An 18,209-nucleotide genomic window follows, 5' to 3' on the forward strand; every position below is an offset into this window, starting at 1 on the left:
TTCAAAGGGAAGACAAAGGACCCGTGGGTGGATGGGAGTTGTTTTGTACCTAGCCTTTAGGGATACCTTATTTTTCTTAAAAAGATTATCTCAACATTACTGTAGCCAAAAAATAAAAACAAAACAAAACCCTAAAACAAATTTCTGAGGCAGTTTAAATTAAAAATACAAAGGACTGAGATATATTTTTAATTTATTCATAATTAGTTTCCAGATTGGACTGCACCGAGACTCCAAAATCAGCAAGCTACTTGCTGGGATAAAGGCTATTGCAATTATCAGGAGCAAGCCAAATGCTACCTTTTGTTCTTACTAAAATCTTCTCCTTTAAAAAAAAAAAAAAATCTCCTAGCAAATGATTTTCTATTTCCTATTTAAAGAGGATTACATAGCAAACACGACTAGTGGCTGGAAAGCAAAGAATCTTCCATCGTTTTATTACCTGCCAAATACAAATTAGTTCATTGTGGTTAATTCCTGCCAGGAGACCCCTTTTCCCTGCTGCCCATCAGGCCGTTGGGGTATGGCAGGTTGGTTCCTGCCCAGAGTCCTTCCTACTCAGGAGGCTGTCAGATATGCTGCTTGCCCACTGTCTCCAACATCGTGTGGCAGTTCTGGTGTTCGGGCAGCAAGGTTTTGAGCTTGAATTGCCCCAGTAACTAGCTCAGAATTGCTCCTACTATCACTGTCAAATCTCTGTGGGCATATATGATGCCCTCCTCCAGGTACAAATCAAGAAGCCCTACAAATTTCACTTTGTAATAACTATTGGATACAGAAATTGTATTAGTTCCATTAGATGGAGTCATAGAACTGTTCAGAAAGGTTAGCTGGATGCAGTGAATGTCACAGTTAGACTAAGATAAAAAATCACTGTTAACTTAGAGTGTTTCCTCATTGGTAACACCCTATATTAAGGTATCATTTATAAACAGTTTATTATTATTTATTAATGTGTGAAGCACTTTATAGCATGCTAGATAACAACTTAAATTCATGTATTAAAGATGCACATACATGGTTTAATACGATTTATGCCTTATAATATTCTTTAAAACAGCTTTCCATAGTCTCATCCGTTAAGTATTTATTACTAATGCATTTTATAACATACTTTATACTACATTATTTGAGCAAGTAGCTGCATTTAGTGATCATTTCATAAATAAGAATAAAGCATTTATAAATGTCACCTTAATTTAAAGTGTTACCTTCCCATTACTAGAGAGCTGCTTGCCATTCATCTCATTTTGTGATTATTCTCCAAATGCACCACTTAATAAAACAAACACTAAGTTCTATTTTCCCTTCATCTGATTAAAAGTTTATTGAGTCATTTTCCTCCATCTGCTTTCAGATGTTGATAGCTTGGAGGCTTTAGTGTGATTTCTGTTGAAACCAAACTTTTAATTCAACGGTATTTCTGTAAACATGATAATAGTAGAAACAGAGAACTACCCACCATATTAGACAGAGCCTGCTGCTTGGATTCTTTGTAAAATTCAATTTTTCGACTAGAAAGAACAATCCAGGAAGTAGACCAGTTTTTCCTTAGGAGAGAAAAAAGCAAAAAAGCACTATCACTTGAAGAAATCATTCACAGGTATTGTATGAGCAACATTTGGAATAAGTAGAGACTAACTTTATTTTTAACCAGGATTCCTAATAATCTTTTCTTTATTAAAATCTACAGGTGGTATGGAATTTAGATTAAAAAAATAATAAAAATATTCTGTAATTTTTATATATCATGGCATTTATAGTAAAAGTTTCATCATTTGTAGATCTTCCCCAAATCTTTTTCAGCTATCAAAAATCCAACCTCGTGTATCCATGTCTTCCACTCCATAAAAAGTCTATGTTTCTGCAGCAAACCAAAAACAGCAAAGTAAAAATAGAAATCAGAACCTTGTCCTTCATTGTTATATCTCTTCATTGGTTTAGTATACATCAGAGTCTGCAAAACTAATCAGCTAATTTGCCTGCCTAGTTCACAATATTTTTCAATGTTGAAACTCAATGCAAATAAAGGGAGTCAAATGCTTTTTACTTTTTTGCCAATCAAATTGGCAAAAATTAGAAGGAATAACACCAAGGTTTACTGAGAGTATGGAGAAATGGATTCTCCCATACAATTTTGGTGGGAGTGGAAACAACTTTTCAGGAGTGAATTTGGCAATATGTTTTTTAAAAAATATTTTTCAATGTGTATATCTTTTGATTGAACAAGCCCATTACTATGAAGTTAAATTTATCCTAAAGAAATCATCTCATAAGTTAAGGCTCTGTACATAAGAAGGAAGTGCACCATTTCTTAATTCTGCATCTAAAATATCAAAAAATGAGATAGGTTATGTAAATTGCATATAATGGAGTCATACAATGGACTAATGAACCCTGTGCTTAGCAGAATCCTGATGTGGGAAGATTTTAATGCAGACCATAATATAATATGTAGTTCATACGACCATGCTGTGCTATTTACCTATGATTGTCCTCACCCATCCCAGCCCCTTCTGATTATCAATTCCCATTCATCGAAGTTCAAATATTATGTCCTCAAATATGTCTTCCATGACTTCCTCACATAGAACTTAGGATAAATTAAAAATTTTTTTTTTGTAAATTTCACTTCTCTCTCTCCCCCATTAAATAAAAAGCTCCAAATCGACAGAAAACATTTCATCCTTACAGAGATACCCCCAGTGACAAGCAACAGTGCCTTGGACAGAGTAGGCAATAAATATGTATTTGTTGAGTCAATGATTAAACTTAGGCATGGGGGTAAAAAAAAAAAGCTGGATATAACAATAGTTAAATCAGAGAGTGAAACCATAGCTTTTGATTTTCCTTTTCATTGAACATGTATTACTTCAATACGCAGATGTGTATATATTTGTGTCATAAAGAAAGACAAATGTTTTAGATGGTAAAAGATTAAGGAGATTAGTATACATAAGTTTCTATTACATCATATTGCTGCAGTTTGCTTTGGTTTAACACTCAGTTCAGAATAGCTGAATTCGTTTTACAAAAGTGATTTTTTAAAAAAGTTTACAAAAAGACTTCTCTGATCCATAGAAAACTACACAAAGATACATTTTAAATGACCATTTGAGATCTTTGTGTAATTTAGTTCCACTTGCCTCATAGTCTCTAGGGGCTTGATTTAAAGGACAGCTGTGATTCAGTAAAGTTAATATTTACAAGATTAGGCTGCTCTTACATGCCTGAAGCTTTCCTAATGATACATCACTGTGTTAAAAAGAAAAAAAACTGGATAAACAGAAACAAAACAAACACAATGTGTATTTTCCACCATGCAAATATGAACACTATGTTCTTGGACCCACTTGTCTTCAAATAGTCACTTTTTCAATCAAATGATGAAAAAGATGGAGGAAAAATGAAAACCACATAGACCTTTTTCTTCCCTTGCCTTAGTTCCCATTTCTCATTTTAGGTAACAGTAGCAGCAAGATGAATTGCAACACCTGTAGCCTCTTGTTATGCAGGTCATAATATTAGATGGCCCAAGATAGAGTAAACATTGGTGGGACTGCTGTTCTAGACTGGGCATCTTTTTTATCTCCACCCCTTACTTTGACCATATGTAACCAAGGAGAATGGGACACCCCCAGGCATGAGGGAACCTATATTTAACCTGCCTGTTGTATTTCCCACTATATTTTTCATCTCCTGGCAAGAGATTCTATACCTTATTTGCTTCCTGTCTATAGCAAGCCCTGAGTAAATGGTTCTGATTTGATCTTTTTCAGATGTTGATCGTTTATAGAATGTGTTGGCATTACTCTTCCCTTTCTTAAACTTGGAACTGGAACTGGTTAGAACTGAAGTTGCATGAAATTCGATTACCTCATGGTTCACAGTTAGAACTTTGAACTGCTGTGAAATATTCCCTCTTAGGTGAATCTGATGAACAAGCTGAATAGGGTAAGAACTGCAGGTATTGGAACCTTAGTAATATGAATTGTTCTGGCACTTTACATACAGTAAATTTCTTTTTGATCTTATAAACTACAAACAATGTCTTTATGAATACAAGTGAAGATTTTTCCAATTTAAGATAATTTCATTTCAAAAAGAAAAATAGAATGCTGTTTTTCAATGTTTTAGAGGCTCCATTTTTAATTCAGTTTTTCATGATCTCTTTTAAAATAATAATTAGCATAAATTATTTTGAGTACCTAGTATAAGTTTGCTTGTCTACTGGAGATTTAGCTTCACAAAAAAGATGAAGGTACTAATCTGTCCATTTACTAATATGGAAAACAAAGTTCAGAGTGTTTAGGTAACTTACTTAAGGCCATACACTTAGAGTCAAACTCAGTTTCTCCGATTCTGAAGCCTAAAATCTGTTCACTAATTTATGTTGTGGGTTTCTTTTTAAAGATTAAAGAGTATAGGCATACATCATTTTATTGTGCTTCACAGATATTGTGTTTTTTTACAAACTGAACCTTGCCTTCAAGTCTACTGGCGCAATTTTTCCAACAGTGTTTGTTCACTTCATGTCTCGGTGTCACATATTGGTAATTCTCGCAGTATTTAAAACTTTTACATTATTATTATATTTGTTATGGTGATCTGTGATCAGTGATCTTGATGTCACTATTGTAATTGTTTTGGGGCACCGTGAACCATGCCCATATAAGACAGCTAACTTAATCCATAAGTGTTATGTGTGTTCTGACTGCTCCACCGACTGGCCTTTCCCCATCTCTCTTCCTCTCCTCAGGCCTCCCTATTCCCTGAGACAGAGCAATATTGAAATTAGGCCAATTAGTAGCTCTACAATGGCCTCTAGGTGTTCAAGTGAAAGGAAGAGTTGCATCTCTCTCACTTTAAATTGAAAGCTAGTCATGATTAAGTTTAGCGAGGAAGGCAGGTCAAAAACCAAAACAGGCTGACAGCTAAGCCTCTTGTGCCAAGCAGTTAGCCAAGTGAATGCAAAGGAAAAGTTCTCGAAGGAAATTAAAAGTGCTACTCCAGTGAACACATGAATGATAGAAAAGCAAAACAGTCTTAATGCTGATATGGAGAAAGTTTTAGTGGTTTGGATAGAAATCAAACCAGACGCAACATTCCCTTAAGCCAAAGCCTAATCCAGAGCAAGATTTTAACGCTCTTCAATTCTGTGAAGGCTGAGAGAGATGAGGAAGATGCAGAGGAACAGTCTGAAGCAAGCAGAGGTTGGTTCATGAGGTTTAAGGAAAGAAGCTGTCTCGGTAACATCAAAGTACAAGGTGAAGCAGCAAATGCTGATGTAGAAGCTGCAGCAAGTTGTCCAGAAGCTCTAGCTAAGATAATTAATGAAGGTGACTACAACTAAACAAGAGATTTTCCATGTAGACAAAATAGTCTTCTATTGGAAGAAGATGCCATCTAGGACTTTCATAGCTAGAGAAGAGAAGTCAATGCCCAACTTCAAAAGCCTCAAAGCACAGACAGACTGTCTTGTTAGGGGTTAATGCAGCTGGTGACTTTAAGTTGAAGCCAAAGCTCCTTTACCATTCTGAAAGTCCTAGGATCCTTAAGAATTACGCTAAATCTACTCTGCCTGTGCTCTATAAATGGGATGACAAAGCCTGGGTGAAAGCACATCTCTTGGCAACATGGTTTATTGAATACTTTAAGTCCACTTTTGAGACTTGCTGCTCAGAAAAAAAGATTCCTTTCAAAATATTAGTGTTCATTGACAAATTACCTGGTTACTCAAGAGCTCTGATGAAGATATACAATGAAATTAATGTTGTTTTTATGCCTACTAACGTAACATCCATTCTGCAGCCCATGGATCAAGGAGTTCTATCATGTAAGAAATACATTATAGCTGCTATAGGTCATGATTCCTCTGATGGGTATGGGAAAAGTAAATTGAAAACCTTTTGGAAAGTATTCAATATTTTTGATGCCATTAAGAACATTCCTGATTCATGGGAAGAGGTCAAAACATCAACATGAACGGGAGTCTGAATTAGTTGATTCCAACCCTCATGAATGACTTTGAGGGGTTCAATGCATCAGTGGAGGAAGTGACTGCAGAAGTGATGGAGATAGCAAGAGGGCTAGAATTAGAAGTGGAGCCTGAGGATGTGACTAAATTGCCACAATCTCATGATAAAACTTTAAAGAATGAAGAATTGCTTCTTATGGATGAGCAAAGAAAGTGGTTTCTTCTGATGGAATCTATTTCTGGTGAAGTTGCTGTGAAGACTGTTGAAATGATACCAAAGGATTTCGAATATTACATAAATTTAGTTGATAGAGCAGGGGCAGGGTTTGAGAGGACTGACTCCAATTTGAAAGAAGTTCTACTGTGAGTAAATTGCTTTCAAACAGCACTGCACGCTACAGAGAAATCGTTTGTGAAAGAAAGAGTCAATTGATGAGGTAAACTTTATTATTTTCTTATTTTCAAAAACTGCCCAGCCACCCCAACCTGTAGTATTCACCACCCTGAGGAGTCGGCAGTCATCAACATCAAGGCAAGACGCTCCACCAGCAAAAAGATTATGACTCACTGAAGGCTCAGATGATGGTTAGCATGTTTTAGCAATACAGCATTTTTGAATTAAGGTATGTACATTGTTTTGTTAGACATAATGTTATCGCACATTTCATAGACTACGGTAGAGTGTAAACATAAATTTATATGCAAGGGGAAACCAAAAAAAATCATGTGACTCTCTTTGTTGCCTTAATTTCTTTATTGAGGTGTTCTGGAACCAAACGAGCAATATACTGTTTTCTTGGTTAAGGAGATTGTCAATGTCAGATTTCGCCATAGTTTGGGTCCTAAGTCTCAAATTCTAAAAGCTAGAGTGCAGAGCCTGTGACAAGGTATAAGCCATCTGGACTGTCAAATTAACTGTTTTACCTAATGTTAATTAGAAGGATTGGTCAAAGGCCCACCACTCTCAAGCTCTATTTTTCTCTTGGGAATTGAGCTGATTTAAAGGAGTCACATGATGAGTCTTTCAATTCCTCATAAGAAGCCGGAAGCAGGGATGTGCTTCTAACCATGACACCACCTCTTTCTCTTTCCTGCTAGGGGATTATTCTGGTTTGTGATGAGTAGACTCACCTGCACTCAGTAGGGAGTCTAAAACCAGAAAGTGTTTCAAAAGCCTCTAGTCTAGGAGTGGCTAAGAATTCACCTAATGGGAATATCTTTTAACCTATGACTTAGGTCAGAACCTTCCTCTCTGAATGAAGTAGTCTAGAGACTTGGCTATTTTCTTCACAGTATCTTTCAAGTCCACTCCCCATTTGATGTGTTTGGCCCATTGTGCTGCTTGTAATTCTCAGGATATCAGCAGAAAAGCTTTCTCACCAGTTACTCTAACACAGCAAGCCTTTTGATGGCACTGTCAGCTCTGGAGGGAGTATGAATAGGATCAACTGGCAAGGTTTTGCCTTGACTTGTACCTTTAATGCTTTCTGTATGCAACCAAATCCTTATAGGTGACAGTTTTTCGGTGTATTGAGATTCAACTCAGAGAGCGAGTAACTCCTTCAAGTTTAGAGGGCTTAGGCAGGACTTTAAAAAATAGCCCTTTTGAGGATGAAGCGATTTTCAGAATGGAAAGGAAGTCCCTCTACTTTCCTAGTACCCCCAAAGAGGGGAACACCATGACCTCCTGGAGCTTTTCCGCTCCTCGGCACAATATCTGACATTTAGTGAGTGCTTATCAAAGGTTTTTGAGTAAAAGAATATATGGGTTCTCAAATTTCAGGAGGGTCACACATCTAGATTACTCCTGCCCTGTTTGTTGTTATTCACTAACAAGGACTACAAAAGCACCTACTTCTTGCATTTCCCTTATTTATTCCTTAGTTCCCAAGTGTTTTGATAAGTCTTTCATAGCACTGTTTTAAAAGTATCTAACATTCCTGGTTTAGTATATCTTTTTCTAATTTATAATTCTAGTGGCAATACCTGAGCTTTCTCTAGAGGGCTTCCTGACTTCTCAGATGTGTTTCAATAAGATAAGCTATTATGCATGTATTGGTTCTCACTCTGTGCTAGGTATGGCACCTGGCATTTTGTGTCAAGTAATTTAATCCCCAAGACAGTCACAAGTATCTACTGAGCATCTACCACAGGACAGATACAATTCCAAGGACTGAATATATAAAGGCAAATAGCAGAGACCTCAAGGCATTTATGTCTAACTCAGAGAAGACAGGCAGTAAACACAGAAACAAATCCTCCACATTCAGATAAAAAAATTGAGGCTTAGTGAGGTTGCATCCTACCCAAGGGCATCAAAGTCATAAATATGGGATTCAGACCAAGTCTTCTGGACTTAGAAGGCCATGCTCATTCTGCTGTATCAGTTGTCTCTAGAGCAGGTGGCATGCAATTCTCCCTTAGTCATATTGGGCATGTCTATGCAGAGCCTCATGATAGACTCTGAGAGAGGAAGACACCCAAGTGCTGTCAAAGAGTTACTTGAACATCTTTCTCCTTGGAACAAGGGCACTTCTTAGCCTGACCTGGGCTGTTCTGCAATGCTGACCTGGAAGCCCTTTCACCTCTACCTTCCCAAGATGGCCAGCAAGTAACTTCATCCATTGATGGGAGCCAATTAATGCATCAACACTTCATCATCTTAACTTTGGGGGAGTTCTTTTTTATTTTTCCACACAGAGAGATAAACACCAAGCTGTTGGACAGACTTGAGGGCTAAACAAGATACATAGGTCAGGAAATGTCCAACTTCAGTAAGTCAGAGGTCCCAGGAATAGGTGAGAGAGTCTCCGCATGAATTTACAAGTAACAATTAGGTAAGGGATTGATATTGACACTAGTGATTCAGTACAGGAAATATATCCTGGGACAATAAATGCAGGCTATTTATTTTAATTTTTTTTGTCACAAGACATCACATCTAAGGGGGAAAAAGATCCTTAATGTAATTAGGAAGGAGGAAGAACTAAATTCTAATAAGGACAATTAGTTACAATTAATGAAATTGGTGGGACAATTTCTCCAAGTGAGACACTTCAGAGAGCTTCCCTAAAACAAATCCTGAGTTGTAAAGGTAGAAAGTAAAAACAAAGCAAAACAAAACAACCCCCAAACCAAAGAAAACTCAACACAGGCATCAGCTTGACCAAAAACTCTGCATTCTACAAAACGGACACCGGATGGCAGCACATAATAACAGCAGCTTGGTAACGGCTTATCTGAAGAACGCTTGATGGAAAATGGCCCTTAAGATATTCGTTATCGTCATAAGAATCTGTTAGCTTGAACTCAGGTTTAACGTATTCATCTGCTCTAACATCAAAGCCTTATAACTTACATTCACCTCTCCTATGCCTCCTTTGGTAATGACACGGTGACAAACGAAAAAGTCAGAGGAAAATATGTGAGGTTACTTTGTAAATTTCAGACTCACTCTGGGCCACCTGCCTCCGTTATCTGACTGGATTTGACTTGATTCTGTACCTCTGGTGGGGGTGAATGTGATTTACTCTAGTGTCCTTGACTGATTTACTGAAAAATCACTTGGACACTGTTTAAGTGTTCTGACTAGTTCTCAAACTGGTAGGTGAAGAACTTATTGCTTCCCTCTTAAGCTTCTTGTAATTTGCCTCTGCTTTAAAAAAAGGGTCAAAGAGACACTGATGTATAAATATATACATCTCTGCCATTATTGCAAGAAATGTAAAAGCTTTATATATTCAAAGGGTTACTAGAAGTTGGAAATTATAACAGAGCATGTGTTGGAAATCATGAAACTCAAGCAACCTTTTACAAATTAACTTCAGTATTCCATACTCTCCAAACCTTCCCTCCAGTCCTCATTATGGAACATTAAAAAGAGAGAAAGACAGATGAAGCCTGGAAGAAGTTATTGGGATCTTGAGCAGAAAATGCTAAAAAAAAAAAAAAGTTTACATTAGGAGGGTACTTTGGTATCATGTTCTACAGAGTCTATTCTGAGAAACAATTGTTTAAAAAGAAGAAAAAACAAATAAAAACTAAGGTGTAACAGCCATGGGCTCTAGGATGAAAATACACACTAGTAGACATAACGCTGCACTACCTTTACTCGATTTCTTCCCAAATACCTCTCTGTCCATATTTTCACCCTCAAGTACTTCTTCCCAGGTCCCTCTGAAAAGCAGAGCAGAGTGAAAAGCCATGATAAGATGTACAGAGCCACAAATGAGATGACGAAGGGGCAGGCTTGAAAGGTATAGAGGGAGAGATAAGGGTACGGAAATAGCTTACATGCTGTCGGGGGCTTTCATAAATTAAAGTTGTTTTCAATTAAAGAATTGAAAACAGCTCTTTGCTAAGGTCTCCGAGAGCTTCAGAGAAACCTGGGCTACTTAGCTTTTGGGGATAGATGTACCAAAATGCAGGAATTTCTAAACTTTATCAGAAAAAGCATACTTTCAATGTTCACAAAGAAAAACTAAAGTTGAATGCTGAATGTCTTCGGCTTTCAACCCCGTCTGTCTGTTTGGGGAGATTTCTAGAACTTCATTTCAAAATAAAGTTAAATTTATGTCCCTTTACAAATGTAAGATACAGCCAAGGAGTTCTCCTTCCTTCCACCCACTCTTGTTGTATTCAGAGATAGGTCAAACTTGTCTTAGAAAGAAAAAATATATGAAAGAGGAAAGGAAGCTAAAGAAAAAGGAACAGGAGGAGGGAAAGAAAGAAAAATAAGAACACAAGATATAATGTGGATGACCTGCCATGTATTTATGAGTAGAAAACTTTGAGATTAATAAAATAGTATTAAGTGACAATTGAAGCCCTTTGTACTGTTTTTTTTTTTTTTTTTTTTTTTTTTTTTGCTGTACGCAGGCCTCTCACTGTTGTGGCCTCTCCCGTCGCGGAGCACAGGCTCCAGACGAGCAGCCTCAGCGGCCATGGCTCACAGGCCCAGCTGCTCCGCGGCATGTGGGATCTTCCCGGACCGGGGCACGAACCTGTGTCCCCTGCATCGGCAGGCAGACTCTCAACCATTGCGCCACCAGGGAAGCCCCTTTGTACTGTTGATGGTATGAAATAAACGAACAATTTTTGCTTCCTGGCCTCAAACATCTTCTAGCAAGAGGGAAAAATCCAACCTACTTTAAACAGAGGACAGGGCTAAAAATCTGATACCAACTATACATGCAATAAGATTGAGAGAAGGAGAGGTTGATACAAGTGACCAAGTTTCTCCACTTGTAAGATTGAAAGCGGTAATATAGCCTATTTTAGAGTATTATTTCAGAATTACTAGTAAAGCAATTATCCAAGTACTTGACAGAATAAGCATCTGTTACTATTGCAGTAACTGATTATAATTTATAAAAAGATATAAAGTTCCCTGATAAATGGGGAAAAGGCTATGGAAAGAAATTTTACATAAGAAATACAAATTATAGCAACTATGGTATACTATTTAATAGTTACTCAATTTCCAATGATATAAAAACTACACAGTTTTTCAAAGTTATGATTAAACTGACCATTTTGTTACTAGTTACAAAAAACATACAGACTCCTTGGACAAGCAGTATGTCAATACATAACAGTCATTTAAAAATGGTCTTGTGATTTAATTAAGTCATCTAGGCTTAGAAATTCTCTTAAGAAGATATAAAAGAAAAATTGACAAGCAATAGTAGGTTTACTGCATTTATAACTATTTTAGTATAAAACTGGAATCAACTTAAAAATCTAATAAAAGAGGAACGTAGAAATGGCTTGGTGTATTACAGTCCCATCAACATTGTGGTGTATTATATGTTATTAAACATGCTGACTATATATACTACAATTTTCAATCTGTAATGTGTTTATAATAAAAACTAAAGCAATCCTTAAAACAACTAAAAATAGAGCTACCATATGATCCTGAAATCTCACCCCTGGGCATATACCCAGAGAAAACCATAATTTGAAAAGATACCTGCACCCCAATGTTCACTGCAGCACTATTTACAAAAGCCAAGACAAGAAAGCAACGTAAATGTCCATCAACAGATGAATGTATAAAGAACATGTGGTGTATAGATATACATATATATGTATATCTATACACACACACACCCCTACATATACATATACATATATACATACATACATAAATACATACACACACACACACACACACAGTGGAATATTACTCAGCCATAAAAATGAATGAAATAATGCCATTTGCTGCTGTTGCAAATGGGTGGACTGAGAGATTGTCATACCAAGTGAAGTAAGCCAGACAGAGAAAGACAAATATCATGTGATATCGCTTATATGTGGAATCTAAAAAAAGAAAAGAAAAGAAAAAGACACAAATGAACTTATTTCCAAAACAGAAAGAGACTCACAGATACAGAAAACAAACTTATGGTTACCAAAGGGGAAAGGGGGATGGATGGGAGGGATGAATTATGAGGCTGGGATTTTATACACTACTGTGTATAAAATAGATAACCAACAAGAACCTACTGTATAGCACAGGAAACTATACTCAATATTATGTAATAACCTATAAGGGAAAAGAATCTGAACAAGAATATATATATATATATATATGTATATATATAGAACTGAATCGTTGTGCTGTAAACCTGAAACTTGCATGATATCATAAATCAACCATACTTCAATTAAAATTTTTTAAAAAATTCAAAAAAGAAAGCAAATCCCACAAACAATAAAGAATGAAATTATGGAACAATATGGATCAAATTTAAAAATATCTGGTCACTAAGGACTTTCATCAGCAAGGTAAATAGATAGTGGGAGACTTGGAGGAGATATCTGCCAAGCCTAAAGTTGACAATGTATTACTACCTGGTGTACATCAGGAGTTCTCTCAAAAAAAAAAAAAAAGGAGAAACTCAGTAGAAGATAGTCAGAGTTTATGCACAGGCGATTCTTGGAATGCAGAGCCTGACTGACTCTAAATAGGTGACATGATGCTTAACTGAAACACAAGTCAGAAGAATAAAAATAAATGCAACAATAAAGTAATGTCCTATAGCCATCAACTTGCAAAACTGAAAGTTTGATAATGCTGCATGCTGATGAGATCATGGAGCGAGGCGATCCCTTCTGCATTGTGGAGAGAGTGTGAACCGATGCATTCATTCTGGAGAAAGTTTGGCATGTAGCACCCAAATCATTTATAACCGTGTGTACCTTACCACCAAGCAATCCTTTACTCCTGGGGGTATGCCCCAGAGAGAATTCCTCACAGGTCTGTAAGGAGACATATCGGTGTGGTTTGTTGCAATGTTGTTTGGGATGGAAGGAGTTAGGGACAATTTAGGTATCCACTCCTGGAAGACTGAGTAAGTAAAATTTGATGTGTGTTCACAATGGCAAAATGGGCAGCAGTTGGAAGAAATTAACTTGTTTTAAATATACAGATATAGATAAGATATCCTAACATTGACTAACATTGAATGAAAGCAGTACGGACCAGAATGAGGCTTATAACCAAAGGCTTATGCAATTTAGAACACATTCACTTACACACTGTTTTCTAGAATGCCATACATATAGCCAAATAAATGTATGGAGAGAGGATTTGATGAACATACATTCTACAGAGGATTGAAGTGAGGAATGGAGATGAAGAATAAAATAAAACCAACTAGGGGTCTTGCCCAGAATGATGATAATACAAGGCCACACACTGAAGAGGAAAATCAACTCAATTTGTACACCTGAGGTTAAAAGCAAAGACAAAAACAAAAACGAAAAACTAAAATTTATATAACTTTAAATTAAAAAGCTGAAAGAATGCATAATTGCATGTAAGCTGATTGAAATAACAATAAAACATAGTATAAAATAATGTTTATATGAATTTAAACTAGAACACAGAAATGGTTTGTAAGCTGATTAAAGTAACAACAAATACAAAATGGTATACACACTGGTTGAAATTACCTAAAAATGTATTCATGTGAGTATGTTAGGGAAAAGGCCTGGTTGTGCTCCTCTACTTTTTCTTGACACCACTTTCTAGGAAAACATTTTACTGGGATGGTTTATGGATAGCTTATGGGCAAGGACATTGTAAAAGATCACTGTGGTGGCACATCATCTTGTTTCCTTGGAGTTCCTTTTAGCATCTCCTCCTCTTGCTTGCATGAGTCTGGAGGCTACGACTGACCAAAGCTATCACTCCTCTTTCCTGCTAAGCCCCAGTGAAAGGTGAAGTGATAACTTAGACAAGTCCTCTTCTGTCCCTCTATGGATTTTTTGTCCACATCGCTGGTAAGGTAAGAAAGGGTTTTGACTTATCTTGGGAAGATTTATCATTGCACCTTTCACGAGCTGATATAACTGGGAGAAAAGTCTAGGGGAAAGTTGGCACTAGATTGGGTTAATCAAAGAATCCCTCCTGGGTCCTTTCAGAACCCAACACATTAAGTCAGGTTCTCCACTGGGGCCAGGACTAGATGAGTCTTTGAAAGCAGCATTGCATTTGATCTTGTCTCCTGTGCATCTCCCTCCTGGACCCTTCAAAGGAGGGTGGCTGCAGGGTTACTGCAGAGGAACAGTCTAGGAGAGGGTTCAAGGCCCTGTTTGCTATCTGAGAATAAAACATAATACGGGTAGAAAATAGAGTTTGTTCTTTAAAATTGAAATAGTTATTTTAAGTAGTGGAATTATGGATGATAGTTTTCCCCAATTTTACTTCTTTTAAATAAATATATACTTACTCCACTATAGCAAACAAACAATAGCATACTTCATTCTCTAGTGTTGGCCAGAGTTCCATTCTAGTAATGAATTGTATTATACAATTAATAAGTGTCCCATTGTATAGCTAATTAGTGAATTTATCCTGTATGATTTTAACTATTAATAATATAGTCATGAATAAATGCCTTTTCTCCCACTGTAAGCACTTTCTACATACCTTTGCAGCTTGCATATAACCTAGCACAAAGCTAAGTATATTATAAGACCTACATGAGAAATAGGGAAAATTCTAAAATGGAGATGATTATTTCTAAATATCCCATACATAAAAAACATGTAGTGTGTTTGTCTACCCTCCTATCAACCTTATTTTTTTCTCCAAGTTTTTTCTTGTTGTTGCCTAGGGAATCCTTATTACATTTTCTAATTTCTCTCACCTACTCTGTGTTGACCTCATCTCCAAGTGCAGCAACTTCCAACTTTTTATCTGACAGATTATTTTCCTTTTATTTTTTCTCAAATGATTTTTATTTGAGCAACAAATGTATTTCAAATCCTCCATCCTTCAAAAAATTATGATCCCAATGTACTGTAGGGAGATTTTTATATACTGCAAAATGAGTCCTTTCATCCCCTAATCTATTAATCCCAGAAATCAAGACCCATTATCTTATTTCTTCACATATTTTTTAAGATTTCAAGTCTTAGAAGGTCATGAAGCACTTCATTTATATATTCTGTGCAACAAAATAAAATGTAGTGCTTTGTTGGAAAACTATAATTGTATTAAAAATACTGTTGATCTTAGTGATAGCAGAAAGGAATATTCTAGTCATGTACTATAGGGCCTACCTTTCTAAACAATAGCAGTGACACAACTGAGGAGATGGGGAACTGGCATAGTTATATAAAAGTGAATTAAAAAAACTTTTATTACCTTAGTTTCTTTCCTCCATCTGCAATTTTAGCTTTTTGAAGATAACCTTCTTTTTCAACCATCTGCAAGAAGAATACATATATTAAAACTGTGACAAACTCCTATGCATTATTAGTTTGAATGAACCTGTGCTTTCCAACAGTCATTGCAGTGATGGAAGTTTCCAGTCATAGAACTTCATCAACAATGCATATATAGATTATGGGAAGTGCCTTCAAGATCAGTCATTACAAGCTGTTAAATATCCAAAAGAAAGATAACAAAGAGTAATGTGAATGATTTGTTAGATAGTGATACACCTTTACTTACTTTTCCTTCTGGGCATTGAAGTCACTTGCTTACAAAATTGATTAAAAATGGTAAAACAAAAACAAATTTAATGCCTTCCTTAATTTTACCAATCATCCTTGGAAAAGTTCTTCCTTTTCACTCCTCATTTCCACTTCCTCATGTACCTGCTGATGCCAGTGAGTGAGAAAAAGTCAACAGCAGCAGGTAACTGGGCCGGTTAAACTGGAAGGGCATTTAAAACACTGACATTCCACACATTTCGTTCAGTTAGTTGCCAAGAGATGCTGTAGCAGCATTATCTCATTATCTTCCTCCATGATGTGGGTTTGCTTCCTTTCCTATTTGTATTTATTGGCTTTCATTGCTAATACAGCTGCACATTCCTTAAAGGAGATTCAACCATTCCTTATCATTCCACAGAGGTTTTTGTGGAGTTCTAGGGTAAATAAATACACAATGCAAATTGTGATGTGGTGACTCCCAGCAAAGTCTATAATAGATGTTTTAATTTCTTAGTGCCCTATTTCTACCTTCCCCTGTCAGTCCTGCACCCCTCCCATCCCTAGATCTTACCTGTGTTCCATCTTTTCGATCTTGGTAAATTGCCAACAACCTTCACCCGCACCCCCATGCTATATGCTGAAAGCTTTAAGGAGTCACCTACCTAATATCAAAGGACCACACTCCCTCAGTGCCACCCTACATGCCTTCCTCCTGACTGTAATATTTCACTTCCACCATATCTTCATCTCATCAATTCCCAGATATATTAAATCTACTTTAAAATGTAATATTTCTCTCTATTGTTAGAGAGTTCTTCCATGTTTCCTCTGCAATCTCTTTTTAGATGCCCTGTCCTGAATCTTCATTTTCATTCTGCCATTACCACTATCACAGGGCTTATTTGGTTGTACCTGCACCTGTGCTGTGACTCTTCCTTTCACACTTGTGTTCCCAGCACAGAGAGTACTTGCTGGCACCAATGATCACAATAATAAATATTCTTTGAACAAATGAGTGGATGAATGAATGGCTATTTAAATGTTTATTTAAATTTTTATAGGAAACTGGACAAGCAAAAATAATCTGTCTGCATTATGACAGGTTAAAGGAAGAGATATTTGGGTGTGAGTTGTTCCAAACCACTAAAATTTCATCAGTTAAAGAATTGGCTACTTACAAGACTCACTCTGATATAGGTGAGATCTTTTCTGATTTGTTTATTATTATATTCCTAATACACAGCACAATACTTAGCTTTCAAAATACACTGGATGGAGGAATCAGGAGGATGGCGGAAGAGTAAAACGCGGAGATCACCTTCCTCCCCACAGATACACCAGAAATACATCTACACGTGGAACAGCTCCTACAGAACACCTACTGAACGCTGGCAGAAGACCTCAGACCTCCCAAAAGGCAAGAAACTCCCCACATGCCTGGGTAGGGCAAAAGAAAAAAGAATAAACAGAGACAAAAGAATAGGGACGGGACCTGCACCAGTGGGAGGGAGCTGTAAAGGAGGAAAAGTGTCCACACACTAGGAAGCCCCTTCGCGGGCGGAGACTGCGGGTGGCGGAGGGGGGAAGCTTCGGAGTCGCGGAGGAGAGCGCAGCCACAGGGGTGCAAAGGGCAAAGCGGAGAGATTCCTGCACAAAGGATCGGTGCCGACCGGCAGTCACCAGCCCGAGAGGCTTATCTGCTCACCCGCCAGAGCGGGTGGGGCTGGGAGCTGAGACTCGGCTTCCATAGGAGTGCAGGGAGAGGAATGGGGTTGGCGGCGTGAACACAGCCTGAAAGGGGTTAGTGCACCACGGCTAGCCGGGAGGGAGTCCGGGGAAAAGTCTGGAGCTGCCGAAGAGGCAAGAGACTTTTTCTTCCCTCTTTGTTTCCTGGTGCCCGAGGAGAGGGGATTAAGAGCACTGTTTAAAGGAGCTCCAGAGATGGGCGCGAGCCGCGGCTAACACCGCGGACCCCAGAGACGGGCATGAGACGCTAAGGCTGCTGCTGCCGCCACCAAGAACCCTGTGGGCAAGCACAGGTCACTCTCCACACCTCCCCTCCCGGGAGCCTGTGCAGCCCGCCACTGCCAGGGTCCCGGGATCCAGGGACAACTTCCCCGGGAGAACGCACGGCGCGCCTCAGCTGGTGCAACGTCCCGCTGGCCTCTGCCGCCGCGGGCTCGCCCCGCATCCATAGCCCTCCCTCCCCTGGGCCTGAGTGAGCCAGAGCCCGCGAATCAGCTGCTCCTTTAACCCCGTCCTGTCTGAGCGAAGAACA

At 37.9% G+C, this 18,209-nt stretch overlaps 1 protein-coding gene across 2 annotated transcripts in view; it reads right to left on the reverse strand.

Annotated features, from left to right (window-relative positions):
• Nucleotides 1-18,209, reverse strand: part of ARHGAP15 (Rho GTPase activating protein 15) — a 621,121-nt gene that overhangs the window by 509,156 nt on the left and 93,756 nt on the right. For both annotated transcript variants that reach the window (XM_060015714.1, XM_060015716.1), the window contains 2 exons: nt 15,639-15,700; nt 1,463-1,550 (listed from right to left, as the gene is read on the reverse strand). In XM_060015714.1, coding sequence (XP_059871697.1) covers nt 1,463-1,550; nt 15,639-15,700 — 150 coding nt within the window. The remainder of the gene's footprint in view (nt 1-1,462; nt 1,551-15,638; nt 15,701-18,209) is intronic.

The sequence above is a fragment of the Delphinus delphis genome, chromosome 7, assembly GCF_949987515.2.
Source record: "Delphinus delphis chromosome 7, mDelDel1.2, whole genome shotgun sequence".
NCBI lineage: Eukaryota > Metazoa > Chordata > Mammalia > Artiodactyla > Delphinidae > Delphinus > Delphinus delphis.